We start from the raw sequence: 15,376 nt of genomic DNA, 5'->3' as shown, positions 1-15,376 counted from the left end.
AACAGTTGGAATGGGTACAGCGCCACCTATCATATTGTATGACACACTTAGTGCCTCTCATCCGATTCATTCACCGCCATATATCCAAGGAGAATTACCCTTGCTCAAATAAGGAGCATAACCCAACTGTAGCTATAATCCAATTAATCTCATCATGTAGACCCACTGAATGTTTACTGGAAGGGTTTTTGAGGAACTACTTTCATACAGATCCTTCCTCCAAAGGTCCAAAGACCTTCAAAGATGTCAGACGTCTCTTCTTACCGCCACAGAAAACAGCTGATGCTCAAGATCCTAACAAACATGTGAGTTAAACTGTCACCTGTCAGGTCCATGTGCACTGATTTAATGCAGAAAAAAGGGACCTAAAGATGAGTGTTTTTGCAGGATTGTGAAGCAGAAATCATGCTGAAGTCTTCCAAAAGTTCCCACGTTTGAATGTGAGACTGAAGCAAACACACACTTTAGGCAAAAATGTGTTCAATAACATCCATTTGAAGTATAAAATGTGAACGAGCGACTCGTTTATCTCTCAGTCTGCGTGAAGAGTTTAAAGCTGCTGGTGGGGAAACATTAACCTACCCCCCCCTCACCTCTGGTTGTGTGTACGTCCACACAAACTGTGCAACCAGCAGCCTGAACACGTGTCTTCTTCTCACCAACGCTGACGGAATATTATCTGTCCTGGCTTCAGGCAGAAAAACAGCACAAACACTCATGTTTGTGCACCTCTTATATTTCTTTCAGCTACTAAACGTCCCCCAAACAAACTGCTGTAAATGTGCTGTGCATTTTAAAAGATAAAGTCCTTTTTTTAATGGCTGTATGATATTTCTCTCTTTCATTTCTCACATGTAAATCTGCCGTTAAAGCTGTTTAAACGTGTAATATTAAATACAACAAAGATAACATAACAGTGTCTGCTCAGTCATTTACTTTATAAGGACATTCTTTCCAATGATTAGTCGCAACAATACATTTCAGGTGACAATAACGGCAAGAAATCCCACTTTTAAGATGTTTGACTGAACTGATTGTGGAATAATCTCCCAGTGAACTTTCTTACATCCTATTCAGGCCCATTGTTGAGGTTTTGCTGACTATGCTTCTTTTAAAAAATGAGTTTAAAAGTCCAAACCTCTGCTCTGGTTTCAGTTTTTCCGGGGAGGTTACGTCATAAATCCTTTGCAGCCATTGATTCTAAAAAGGACATTGACTAAGTTTTATGCTCATGTGACATATATGAAGTAAAATGATAGTTAGATGATGCAGCTGTTTCCCCCATGATGTTTGTTGAATGTGACCAATGCTGTGGTCAAAGCTCAAAGCTCTGGTGGAAGGAAGGTGATACCTGTCCCACCACCAGTTACATTTATTATGAGTCTTAGTCTTGATTTTTGCCTTTTTGGACCCTCGTTTGCCACCTTTTTTTTGTGCTTTCCTGGAATCTTGATTTCTGGGTCGTCATAAATGCAACATGATCAGTGGATGCCATGAAGCAGCATTCAGCTGGTAAATTTGGTTTCTGTTTTCATTCAATAGGACAAAAGCATCTCAGCCTGAGGAAAATAGAATAAAAGAGAAACTCCAAGAAGTTGTGCATCTGATCTCAACTGAGAGGCACTGATCCATTTGATCTCAGGACAAAGTTTAAGTTCACGAGCCTCCGTTTCTTCCCTTGGATAAAGTGCTTATTGTAAAACAGTCTCAGTTGCAACACAAACTGTGTTGTGAAATGACACAAATTCCTCGGATTGCATAATGTGTGCCGACGGTTTGGAGAAGTTCAAACAACATGTGAACTCATTTGGGGTCCAGCCTCAGTCGGACCTTTGGAAAACCGTGAGTTCACACGACGTAGTCACACTCGCTGTCAATGAGGGGGAGCTCGCTGAACTGAATGTCCGCCTCCCAGCAGAGCTGCAGAGCCTGAGCCACGATTTCTTCTGACATCTTCTGGGCAAAGTCCAGCACGGCTCTGCCGGCAGGTGGAGGATCCCACGTACCACATTCGCTCTCGTTCAAATCCTTTAGAAACTCCTCTGCTTCACTCTCTCCGTGCTTGTTGGTGTCGGGCTCCTTCGGTGTGTCAGAACAGGCCGGAGACGAGCACCCGGACTCATTGCATCCCATTCTATGAGATGCAGGAGGAGCACTCGGCTTTCTTCAGTAGAATCCGGTGATTTCCATGTCTGTAGAAAAGGAAAAACCTTTGTTTTAAACCGTTCCAGCAGTGCCACTGCTCTGCCCCCGGGACTGTTTATCAGACTGAGAAACGTCACCTGCAAGCGTCTGTTTATCCAGCAACAGAAAAGTCAAGGTTACATGGGTTATTTGGAAGGTTTCAGTCTGCAGGTGGGACTTTTTGTCAGAACTTTCATTTATCTAAGAGCCCAATCAACTGATTAACAGCCAGCTGTAAAACTGCAAATGTCTCCTCATGAATTGAACTAAAATGATCTAAAAAGGCAGAAAAAGTTACACATGGAATGGGAATATGTCGTTATTGTTTGGCCTTTTCTGCCTTTTCTTCTGTGCTGCAGCTCCTCTCTTGTTAACTTAAAGTTTCTAACCTCCAGAGCAGCTAATAAATGGGCAGATTCCTCCTCCTGCTGCTGGGTGGGAGGAGCAAACGACTTCATGACACCCAAAACACATCACGTTCTTCCCTCAGTACCTTGCTTTTCACCATGAAATCACTCATTCACATGTACAGTTAACACTTTACCTGCTAAACGTGTGCTATCAGAGTAACTTGGTTCATTTTCAAAGGTTTTTTATGCAGTTTTTAATATTCAAGAAGTCACATCAAAGATCCCCGGTTTTAATTACAGTAACTGGGTGGAATTAATGACTAGGAAACACTTTGACTGAACAGCTGTGAGTGATAACTGGTTGCAATCCTGCACGTGGCTCACCTTTTATGTTGTAAAGCTGCTTTTAAAAGCAAACTGGGTCACCGCTGAGTCAGGGTGGGGATTTATGAAACTAATTGTAAACATTGAACGGTGAAATTAATCATTTTTCACGTCTTTCACTCATATCAAAGGTCGGTGGGTTGCTCCTGAGGTGTATTGCTAATTTCTTTTAAATCAATATAATATTTAAAAACTACAAGACAACGTTTGCAGTCGCCTGGCTTAGAATAAAATAGTTGCTGCGGATGTTGCTGACCGTGGTGAAGTTGGTTTGATATTGGATATTCGGATATTCGACAGATATTCACAATAAGGAAATAAGGTGTCTTTTTTTTTCCCAATACCTCCCAAGCCATGTGACCTAGTGACTCCAAACCAATGCAGAATATTTCTCCCATGTAGCACCAACCACACGCACACCTTTTTTTTTTTACATCAATTGTATGAACACTCTATTTTATATGATTTTTTAAAGGAAAAGCCATTATTTCCTGTAGGGAATGGTCTCTTTTTTTCAATACCTCCCAAGCCTTGTGATCTAGTGACTCCAAACCAATACAAAAAAATCATATAAAATAGAGTGTGCATGCAATTGATGTAAAAAAAAAAAGGTGTGTGTGGTTGGTACTACATAGGGGAACTATTCTGCATTGGTTTGGAGTCACTAGGTCACATGGCTTGGGAGGTATTGGAAAAAAAATACACCTTATTTCCTTATTGTGAATATCTGTCGAATATCCGAATATCCAATATCAAACCAACTTCACCACGGTATGTTGCTGAGTGTTATTGATGAAAGTTGAATATTTAAAAGTCCTGCTGCCTCTTTAAATTTTCTAAAATGAAAAAAAAAACATCCCTTTTGCAGCCAATCATAAAGTCCTGAAGCCAGGGGACAGACTCATATCAGACAGCGTCACCGCGCTGACTCCTTCCTCTCTCCAGGATGCTCCTTTTCCTCTGCCTGAGCGCCGTCCTCTCTTCGGGTTTCGCCATGGGGACGAACCAGACATCCAAGCTGCTGGCGGACAGCGGAGAGCACTGCTCGGCGTGCGACTTTCGGGAGCACAGCAGGCTGATGAGGCTCCACAGCATCAAGTCGCAGATCCTCAGCATCCTGCGGCTGGAGCAGGCGCCCAACATCAGCCGGGACATGATCCGCCAGCTGCTCCCCAAAGCGCCTCCTTTGACGCAGATACTGGACCAGTACGACCCGATGGTGGAGGACGAAGAGCACGCGACGACGGAGACCATCATCACCATGGCCACCAAGCGTAACTGCATGTTCTTGCATTGTGTTCTGATAGGTGATCTTTTCTGAACTCGGTGCGTAAATCCTGTGCGTAAAGGTGGACTTCTGGCAGGCTGGCGGGAAACTTGGGCAACAAAAACACAAAGGACGTGTTGTGTTTCCTTTTAATGTGTCATTTTAACACTGATTGGGGATTTTTGTCAGATCGTGGAAACACAAATACAAATATGAAACGCTTTCGCTGCAAAAAGCCAGCTTTCAAAAACAAGGAAAAAAAGTACAAAAATTAGGTGTATTTTACTTAAAAAAAGCAAAATTATCTGCCAATGGAACAAGAAAATGTGGCTTGTCAAGATTTTTCAAAACAAGTAAAAATATCTAATCTCAATTAACCCACAAATACCTTAGAATTAGTGTATTTTAACTAATAACAAATACATTTTTCTTGATTCTAATTAAATACACATGGCCTATTTTCTCAATATATTGTAAAATATTCTTGAATTAAGTAAATGCTAGAGCCATTATCTTGACATAGTGGCATGCACTAGGCCTTATATTTCTTGAAACCAGCTTGGAAACTGTTGTATCTTCAAGCATGTACTTACTCAAACAGGTCATCAGTAACAAGCTGTAATATCTTATTTAGATAATTAAGGACAGAAACACTTAAATCAAGTGAAACAGTCTGACATAGAAACTGCTTACTAAGAAGAACTATCTTATCAGACAAAAAATAAGCATATGTCCCCTTGATCTGAGATATTTCTTTTTACTTAGATTTCACTTTTTGCAGTGTTGTAACATTTTTAGACATTCAAAATCATCACAGACCCCTCCCTAAAACTACCTATCATTCTATCTGTATACTCTTTCACTATGCCAGGTGAACATTATTAAATATCAACAGTAAAACGTAATAGAAGTGAAGCTGTCATGATGGTGCAAGGAAAGGTCAGGGGTCAAATCATTTTAGTTCTTCCTCAGATGAACAACAAAGTGTTGGGCGGATGCAACTGGATAATTTAGCTTTCTCTATTTCTTCCAGCCAACCCCGTCGCTCGGGACCAGTTGTCCTCCTGTTGTCTGTTCAGCCTCAGTTCAAAGATCCAGCCCAAAAACATCCTGAGCGCCCAGCTGTGGGTTCACCTGCGGCCCGCTGACGTGGTCGCCACCGTCTTCCTGCAGATCTCTCGCCTTAAACGAGGGAAGGAGGGCAACAACACCCGCGTCAGGGTCCGCTCCCTGAAGGTCGACACCGACGCCGGCGCCGGCTCCTGGCAGAGCATCGACATCAAGTCTCTGCTGCAGGCTTGGCTGCGTCAGCCAGAGACCAACTACGGCATAGAAATAAACGCCTACAACTCTAAAGGGGAAGACATGGCCGTCACCTCAGCGGAGCCTGGAGAGGAAGGACTGGTGAGATTATTAATACCAACATGTTCTAATCATTTGGGTTACATTTTAAAGGAGTAATGAATGGACTGTGAGGTGGGCTGATGTTCACCACACAGCTTTCTCTATCTAAATATAAAGATATAATATAAAGAGAGTTGAACTTATTATTATTGTTATTTTTTTTATTTATATGTGTTTATTTATTTTTTATTATTTTCATTATTTCATATTCATTGCACAGTAATTTGCTGACTAATTACTGTGGTTTATTGGATCTTTTTTAATCGTTTAACTATTATTTTCTTTTCTGCCATATACACTGAAAAAACAACTCATAAGATTTACTTAAAAAACCCTTTGTAAGTATTTGCACTCAAATGATTTAAGTAATATTTAATGCTGCAGTATCAAGTAAATTTTACTTACCATAAAACATTACAGTTTTGAAGATATTAAGTAACATTTACTTAATTACATCAGTTTTAAGTTATATTTATTTAAACAAATTGAGTAAAGTCTACTTGTTTTTCATAGGCAGGAACATCATTTTACTCCAAATTTTAAGTAAATGTTATATATCTGTAGTATTTGCTGTTATGAAGTAACTTAGTAGATTTTAACGATTCAGAGTAAAGTTTATGTAGTATTTCTAGGTTTATGTACATACAACTATTAAACATTTAAATTGTATGAGGAAACCTAAGTAAAACTTACTCTTTCCCCATAATTCATGTATTACATTAATAAAATGTTTAATTTTACTGAAGAAGCTCTAGTTCTTACTGAATCTTAAAAATACAAGGTAGAGATTATGACAGTTACTCTAATAGAGTTTACTTCACCAAAAAGTCACTTTTTTCAGTGCATGTTTTGGATGTTTAAACTGTTGGGTGTTTTTATATTAACATGAAAAACCAATAAATATATGTTTAAAAAAAAAAAAAGAAGAGAGTTGAGCTCCATATTATTCAAACTTGCACTTTGGTGATAAATCTCATCTTTCCAGCAACCGTTCATCGAGGTGAAGATCCTTGACAGCTCCAAGAGATCCCGTCGTGACTCCGGCCTCAACTGCGACGAGGAGTCTGCGGAGACGCGCTGCTGCCGCTATCCGCTCACCGTCGACTTTGAGGAGTTCGGCTGGGACTGGATCATCGCGCCCAAGCGCTACCGAGCCAACTACTGCTCTGGGGAGTGCGAGTTCATGCACCTGCAGCAGTATCCGCACGCACACCTGGTGAACAAGGCCAATCCACGGGGCACCGCGGGACCCTGCTGCACGCCCACCAAGATGTCCCCCATCAACATGCTCTACTTCAACCGCAAGGAGCAGATCATCTACGGAAAGATCCCGTCCATGGTGGTGGACCACTGCGGCTGCTCCTGATCGGAGAGGCTCAGATTAAAGAAAATGATCCAAACAATGACACAGAGGAAGGTCAAAGCAACAGCGCCTGTAGTCTACATCAAACATCAAACGTAGGTCAGTGTGTGCTCCTGGGCCGGAGGACCCTGATGGAGGAGGACGTTTTCACCACTTTGGATTTTCTTCTAGTCTTCAAACAGTTTGTAAGCCAGAAGACACATTCCTACTTCTAAAAATGCAAATGTGATAGTTACAGCAAAAAAAAAAAGGTCTTTCAGGTCGTGGACTGCTAGCGTATCCAACTCAGTAAATAAGGCCAAACATGTTTGTATTCATGTATTCAAACTAGGTCTGGGCAACGATTAAAATGTTTAATCTAATTAATCACATGATTTCCCTGATCAATCACGATTAATCGCATTTGTACGCAGAATCCCAAAATGAATCCAAAAGTAGTGTATAGCTTTTAGCATTTAGCTTTATTTTAAATGTGCTGCCATATGAATGAAAGTGCCATAACATTTGTTGTGCAAACACACTTTTAACATCAGCATCTTTCTGTAGTTTTTATGTAGAAGCCTCACTCCACTGTCTGTTTCCTTGAATGACTTGCTGCTATCAGTTGTGTGTTTTGCCTTTAAGTGATATTTTAGACTGGAACTACTACGCTGAGAAGACAATTCAACTTGGCTGCAAATGCAGGAGTTTTTTTTAAATTTATTTTGAAATACGTGCTTTTATGTTGAAACAAGGAAAACAGGAAGTAGCGCCGGTTAGCTCCGTGAGCTTCACACAGAGACCGAGGAGCACCTGTAGCGGTGATGTTACCTGCTGGTTTATCTTTATTTTATTACTCCATGCTTTGTGGTGTTTGCTGTAACTGTGTGGATCCGCCGATTATGTTCTTTTCCGGTTCCGCAGCAGACAGAAACAGACTTTTACAAAATAAAAGCCTGTGAGCAACAGACTTTTACAAAATAAAAGGTTGTGAGAAACAGACTTTTACAATAATAAAACCTGTTAATGCTTTTTTTTTAACCTGTTGTACCGACTTGGGCCAATTGGGCGCAGCAGGAACAATTAGTAAAAGTAGCGTCATCACGTTGTTGCTCAGGATGCAAACTTTCATCCACATTCAGCTGAAACGGGGGAGCATGATCACGCATAGTGTCATGCTTGCACCTGCACTGTTAAATACTCTACTGTGTTCACTGACTTGTGTCTGTTTGCTGCTGAGGACTGCATGATGGCATCGTTTTACTCATTTTTCTTTGAATATACAGACTGCGAGCAACCCAAAATAGTCTCTACTAGATGTTTTTTCTTTAAACTTACAAGCATGAGATGTATTCTTGTGGTAAAGTATGATATACTGTTTTAGAAATGCTAAATAATCACTTAAAGATGCAGTTGTACAGAGGAACAGTGGGGGAGTGTTTCAGGGTGCATCGGTGAGGCAGTTTGGCTCGTCCTGGTGATGCTTTCTGCTGAACCACTGAGCAAAATCAGGCATTTTCAAGGATAAATGATTGTTTTTGTCCACCTCCCAGTGGATGTACCTTTCAATACTTACTTTGTCTAAGATTCTTGTAATTGAATCAATAGTTAAATTGTTATTTAGATTTTTTTAAAGATGGATTTACCAAAATCTTATGATTTTAGTTTGATTTGCGCTTCTCATGTGTAGTTAGAGTGGATCTGAAATATAAAACAATATCAACTGGATGCAGAAATGTCAGGAATTCAAGGCAACTCGACACGAAACAACACTTCTAATCTATCTTTGCAAGAAAATGCCATAGATGGACGATTAGATTCCAGCTGCTTCCTGGCCTGCTTTCTGAAACCTTGTCCTGATTTGAGCCTTGACCGGAGCAAACCCTGCAGAGTATCTTCCATGTGTGCCTTTATTTAAAAAAGAATGAACTGAATGACACGTCACCTTTCCCCGTCGCAGCGCTTGTTTGGAAACTCCTCGCTGTGATCAGCTCTGGAGAGCATCGCAGGAGCAAAGAGACAGAGATGCACTTTTTTAATAACTCTGCAGGGGTTGGCCTTTTACTCTGTATATGTGCTGTGAGTATTTAAAGACTGTCTAATCAACATGTCCTGTAAGCGTGGGATTAATATTTTTAATTGTTTTTTTCCTGTCAAGGTTTAAAGGAACAGCACCTTGATTTTTTTCCTACACGGCTACAAGCACAAATTCAGTTAAATGATACTTTATCGACCCCAAAGAGGGAAATGATGTGTTGCTTTCTTAAATGATTTAAATTACTGCAGAAAATAAACCGAACTTCTGCTTCTTTTGTGAATGACTGTATAAAGATGGATGTAGCCACCAGGTCTGAGATGTGAAGCCAATGAGGAACTGCCTTAAACTGCAATACCACCGATGGCCACTCGGGTGCCTTAGAACTCCATTCACAATATGTCGACGTCTCTCATGCAATACTTAGTCCATAAATTATTCCCTAAACTCATTAAACTGTTAGTAATGAGATTCTGGTCGGTGTGCTGCTTGTCATTTTAAAAGTTAATCACATAATTTATTCATTAATATGTGTCAATTCTATCGAGCAAGAGTCGCATCACTCTCAACCTACACCTTATGTCCAAATATGGTCACTTCTGGTTCCAATATCTCTGGCTGTATTCCAAACCGCACACTTCTCCCACTACTCATACTAACTTTTTGAGTTATTATGCAAGTTTTAGTAAGCAAGAAGTTCCCGGATGCATACTAGATTCTCCGAAATGTTGGGTATGCATCATGAGGTTACTACTCATACTCAAACTACCCAAGATGCAACGTAACGTGACGTCGCCGATCGTCATTTCCTGTCAAAATGGCAGTTTCAAGCTAGCTACAACGAGGGTAGGTTCACTTCCTGTTTTCAAAACAAAAGCACCAATTGTATCGTAACGGCTTTCCCTGTGATAAAAGGCAACGGGTATTTTATTTTGTGAAAATAACCGGAAGTGCGTTGCTCACTGCGGCTAGCTTTAGTAGCGCCGAATTCGTGGGAACAAAATTGTAAATAGCCGGTATTTTGTCAGGTTTTCAACACGTTGGGGATCTAAACGACTACTTTCTCGCCTGAAAATGTTTCAAATGTTGCTTCGAACACGGCCAATGTATGGATCCAAGTGTTTTATTGATCTTCGATTAATTCTTGTGGTGGTGCGCCACCTGATGGACATCAGCCGAACTGCAGCTGAAGGCCACACGACGCGGTTATGGTTGTTTTTAATCATGTTCAGTTTGTGTAAAAATAACATTCATTTGGACAGCAGCAATAAGACAATCTCCGCCAAGAGGACTTTTTTTAACTCTAACCCTCCTTCCATGGAGCACAGATCTTAAGCAAACTGAAAAAAAAACAAAGCAGTTGATGTAGAAATGAAAAAGCAGAGGCTGATCTCAGAGGGAGGCTTCGGCTCAATTTGAAGCCGCATGCAGATGTCCTGACTGTTGTTCTCTTGGCGGGGGGTTTCTGACCCACAAGTCTTTGTTGTTCTGTTGGAACCGAACGACGGAGTCACATCCACGAGTCTGCTGTGAACTGGAATAAACTTACAGAATATCTTTCTTCCAGATTTAATATCTTTAACACTTTGAGACGTTCTGTTTTTACACATCTAAGCATTAGAATGGTTGATAGATGGATCTGTTTTAGATTACTTTAAGGACACCACACTTACCTGTTGCTGTATAGAGCCTTAAAATCCTGCTGTTCATAAATGATTTCACTAAGTAAAGTTTAAAAATGTTTCCATGCAGGGCTTTGATGTCCTGAACACGAGGCCATGTTGATTTAAAGATTTAAAGTGGCCGTTTGTACTTTTTTCAGCTTTTTTTAACTTTTATACATTTACCCAAAAGCTTTAGTTTGTTCCTCTCACAATTTGTTTTACATTTAATGAAGAGCTAATTATTAAAGATTAACCGAATATATCCCTGAACTTGCTGGCTTTGATGCTTTGAGACCTGTGTTCTAAACCGCATACTTCTCCTACTACTCCCACTACTCCTACTAACCTTTTGAGTTAGTATGCGAGTTTTAGTAAGCGAGAAGTTCCCGGATGCATACTAGATTCTCTGAAATGTTGGGTATGCATCATGAGGTTACTACTCATACTCAAACTACCCAAGATGCAACGTAACGTGACGTTGCCGATCGTCATTTCCTGTCAAAATGGCAGTTTCAAGCTAGCTACAACGAGGGTAGGTTCACTTCCTGTTTTCAAAACAAAAGCACCAATTGTATCGTAATGGCTTTCCCTACGATAAAAGGCATCGGGTATTTTATTTTGTGAAAATAACCGGAAGGGCGTTGCTCACTGCGGCTAGCTTTAGTAGCGCCAAATTCGTGGGAACAAAATTGTAAATAGCCGGTATTTTGTCAGGTTTTCAACACGTTGGGGATCTAAACGACTACTTTCTCACCTGAAAATGTTTCAAATGTTGCTAAAGTTTACAGAGTTTAGAGCTTAAGCAAAATCAGCTTCAGGCCGGCTGATTTCGGCTCGGGCAGGAGCCAAATGCATTGTGGGTAAACGCTCTGCATACTGTCTGAACGATGAGTATGTAGTATGCAGTATTTAGTATGTAGTATGTAGTATGTAGTATGCAGTATATAGTATGCAGTATGCAGTATGTAGTATGTAGTATGTAGTATGCAGTATGCAGTATGTAGTATGTAGTATGCAGTATGCAGTATGCAGTATGTAGTATGTAGTATGTAGTATGCAGTATGTAGTATGCAGTATGCAGTATGTAGTATGTAGTATGTAGTATGTAGTATGCAGTATGCAGTATACAGTATGCAGTATGTAGTATGCAATATGCAGTATGCAGTATGCAGTATGCAGTATGCAGTATGTAGTATGCAGTATGCAGTATGCAGTATGTAGTATGCAGTATGCAGTATGTAGTATGCAGAATGGAGTATGCAGTATGTAGTATGCAGTATGTAGTATGCAGTATGCAGTATGTAGTAGTATGCAGTATGCAGTATGTAGTAGTATGCAGTATGTAGTAGTATGCAGTATGTAGTATGTAGTATGCAGTATGCAGTATGTAGTATGCAGTATGCAGTATGTAGTATGCAGTATGTAGTATGCAGTATGCAGTATGTAGTATGCAGAATGCAGTATGCAGTATGCAGTATGCAGTATGCAGTATGTAGTAGTATGCAGTATGCAGTATGTAGTATGCAGTATGTAGTATGTAGTATGCAGTATGTAGTATGCAGTATGCAGTATGCAGTATGTAGTATGCAGTATGTAGTATGTAGTATGCAGTATGCAGTATGTAGTATGCAGAATGCAGTATGCAGTATGTAGTATGCAGTATGTAGTATGCAGTATGTAGTATGCAGTATGTAGTATGTAGTATGCAGTATGCAGTATGTAGTATGCAGTATGTAGTATGCAGTATGTAGTATGCAGTATGTAGTATGCAGTATGTAGTATGCAGTATGCAGTATGCAGTATGTAGTATGCAGTATGTAGTATGTAGTATGCAGTATGCAGTATGTAGTATGCAGAATGCAGTATGCAGTATGTAGTATGCAGTATGTAGTATGCAGTATGCAGTATGTAGTATGCAGTATGTAGTATGTAGTATGCAGTATGCAGTATGTAGTATGCAGAATGCAGTATGCAGTATGTAGTATGCAGTATGTAGTATGCAGTATGCAGTATGTAGTATGTAGTATGCAGTATGCAGTATGTAGTATGCAGTATGCAGTATGCAGTATGTAGTAGTATGCAGTATGTAGTATGCAGTATGTAGTATGTAGTATGCAGTATGTAGTATGTAGTATGCAGTATGCAGTATGTAGTATGCAGAATGCAGTATGCAGTATGTAGTATGCAGTATGCAGTATGCAGTATGTAGTATGTAGTATGCAGTATGCAGTATGTAGTATGCAGTATGCAGCATGCAGTATGCAGTATGTAGTAGTATGCATGATGTAGTATGCAGTATGTAGTATGTAGTATGCAGTATGTAGTATGCAGTATGCAGTATGCAGTATGTAGTATGCAGTATGGAGTATGCAGTATGCAGTATGCAGTATGTAGTATGTAGTATGCAGTATGCAGTATGTAGTATGCAGTATGCAGTATGTAGTATGCAGTATGCAGTATCCAGTATGTAGTATGTAGTATGCAGTATGTAGTATGTAGTAGTATGCAGTATGTAGTATGCAGTATGTAGTATGCAGTATGTAGTATGCAGTATGCAGTATGCAGTATGTAGTATGCAGTATGCAGTATGTAGTATGTAGTATGCAGTATGTAGTATGCAGTATGCAGTATGCAGTATGTAGTATGCAGTATGCAGTATGTAGTATGCAGTATGTAGTATGCAGTATGCAGTATGCAGTATGTAGTATGTAGTATGCAGTATGTAGTATGCAGTATGTAGTATGCAGTATGTAGTATGCAGTATGCAGTATGCAGTATGTAGTAGTATGCAGTATGTAGTATGCAGTATGCAGTATGCAGTATGCAGTATGTAGTAGTATGCAGTATGTAGTAGTATGCAGTATGCAGTATGCAGTATGCAGTATGCAGTATGCAGTATGCAGTATGCAGTATGCAGTATGCGGTTTTGAACACAGCCAGTATGTCTGTATATTTATTATCTCCTGGGAGCTTGTTTGGTGGAACTGAGCTCAATTAAAAGTGTTTAGCAGAGCTTTTAGGTGGCTTCTTTTAACAAAGAGCTCAAACTTCAAGCAAGCATTAAAGAATCAGTCAGAAAACCTCCATCCTTGGGGTGGGCCGTGGCGTAGTGGGTTGAGCTATAGTCCTCGCTGCAGCTGGCCCCGGTTAGAGTCCCGCATCAGATGGCCCTTTTCTGCATGTTGTTCCCCCTCTCTCCACTGTCCTATCCAAGAAAGGCATAAAAAGCCCCAAAAAATACTTTATAAAAAAAGAAAACCTCTGTCCTATTAAACCGAACTACATCTTAACATATTCTAGTAAACGTTTTAGAAATGTTTCCACCTGTGCCATCTGCCATTTGTTCTTAGACATTATGAATGCATATTAAATAGTCCATGTTCCTAGTTTGTACTTTTCCACTCTGCACACAATATATGACCTTAAATGGTCCAAGACACTGAGATAGCATTACGAGACAAAACAATAAGCCTGGGAAAGCAGATGCACACTTAATTCAACATTCACACACACACACATTGTTTGGCTCATCCAAAGAACACGACGAAGACGGTGTTGAACCTGCTCATGTCGAGTGTAAGTCCAACCTCTGTGAGATAAAGGCTCATATAAATATGAAATGTTTCCGGAAATCGGGGTTCGGTCTGACGGATTTCCTGCGAGCGCTCGGTCCCTCCGAGTCCAGCGCTGCTAAACTTCACATGTGACCACCAATAAATACTTTGTCTAACTTAAGATTTCTCCAGCTTGTTCTTGAGCTTTCAATGAAAGAATCGAGCTAACATGGGCCTGCTGGAAAGAGTTTAAATGCTTGTTAAAGCACTGTTTAGGTGAGACAAACTGGCCATTAGGCAGGAATTTCATGGTGTTATTAAGTAAAAGAAGTGCAAACAATGTGTTTCAGGCAGTTTAGCTGCTGTTTGCTGTGGTTTTCAGACTAAAAGCATACGATTTACCCTTTAAAAGTGCAACACAGGACTTATTAAGTCTCTAAATTATTATTATTAGGGCTCTAAATAAACTTTTTTGATCACCAGCCAATGTGGCTAGTAAGTTTCTGAAGTTACCAGCCAATCAGAATTTCCACTAGCCACATATTTTTCCGTGCAAAAAAGACAGATGAGAGCCACTGAATTCATTTGATCAATTTATTAACTGAAGCTTTAAATTCATTTTACAGTGAAATTGGGAATGTATATCCAATTAAAATAATTACAATAATTAAACTTATGTACATACAAAACTTATTCTAACATTTCATTACTCCTCAACCCTCACATACTATTCAGGGTCACATTTTTTGTACATAAAAAAATTACTTTAAAACTGATTTATATTCATGTGAACCCTGAATCTACAAAAATGGAAATATTTAACAACTTTCTAACCATGTTTTAGTGCAGATAATGCACAGAATTAAACACAAAACTATGTGCAGAGACTAATTATAAGGGGGATACTGTGAAATGCTTAAACATCGTCCGAGCTCTCTGAACTGTCTTCGGATCCATCTAAATCAGTTCCATTTTTCCCTTTTCTCACAAAGTGTCACCATGCCAGATTCAATATATTCAATCCTCCTCCTCCCCTCCTTTGGCAGGCATATCTTTTCTCTTCGCGGCCGGCTGTCCCAACCATCGCCACATTTTGTTAGTGTTTGCGTCTGTATTTGTACCAATAACACGCTGTCAAATAATGCTCCCCCTTCTCAATGCATTCATTCACAATGATGGAGCAGAGTCACCT

General features: G+C 39.9%; 1 protein-coding gene across 1 annotated transcript; it reads left to right on the top strand.

The window, feature by feature from the left end:
• The first annotated feature begins 3,838 nt into the window (after positions 1 to 3,838).
• Positions 3,839 to 7,049, top strand: LOC142391543 (growth/differentiation factor 8-like). Its single transcript, XM_075477386.1, has 3 exons — positions 3,839 to 4,192; positions 5,219 to 5,589; positions 6,575 to 7,049. Exons 1-3 carry the CDS (start codon positions 3,865 to 3,867, stop codon positions 6,953 to 6,955), a joined length of 1,080 nt encoding a protein of 359 aa, XP_075333501.1. The 5' UTR covers positions 3,839 to 3,864; the 3' UTR covers positions 6,956 to 7,049.
• The last annotated feature ends 8,327 nt before the right edge of the window (positions 7,050 to 15,376 follow it).

The sequence above is a fragment of the Odontesthes bonariensis genome, chromosome 11, assembly GCF_027942865.1.
Source record: "Odontesthes bonariensis isolate fOdoBon6 chromosome 11, fOdoBon6.hap1, whole genome shotgun sequence".
Lineage (NCBI taxonomy): Eukaryota > Metazoa > Chordata > Actinopteri > Atheriniformes > Atherinopsidae > Odontesthes > Odontesthes bonariensis.
This window is presented reverse-complemented; position numbering and strand designations above follow the sequence as displayed.

Excerpts from the sequence above, each read along its gene's own strand:
- LOC142391543 (XM_075477386.1), top strand. The coding sequence starts at position 3,865 with ATGCTCCTTTTCCTCTGCCTGAGCGCCGTCCTCTCTTCGGGTTTCGCC. Across the intron at positions 4,193-5,218 it reads CATCACCATGGCCACCAAGC|CCAACCCCGTCGCTCGGGAC; the intron begins GTAACTGCATGT and ends TATTTCTTCCAG. Across the intron at positions 5,590-6,574 it reads AGCCTGGAGAGGAAGGACTG|CAACCGTTCATCGAGGTGAA; the intron begins GTGAGATTATTA and ends TCATCTTTCCAG.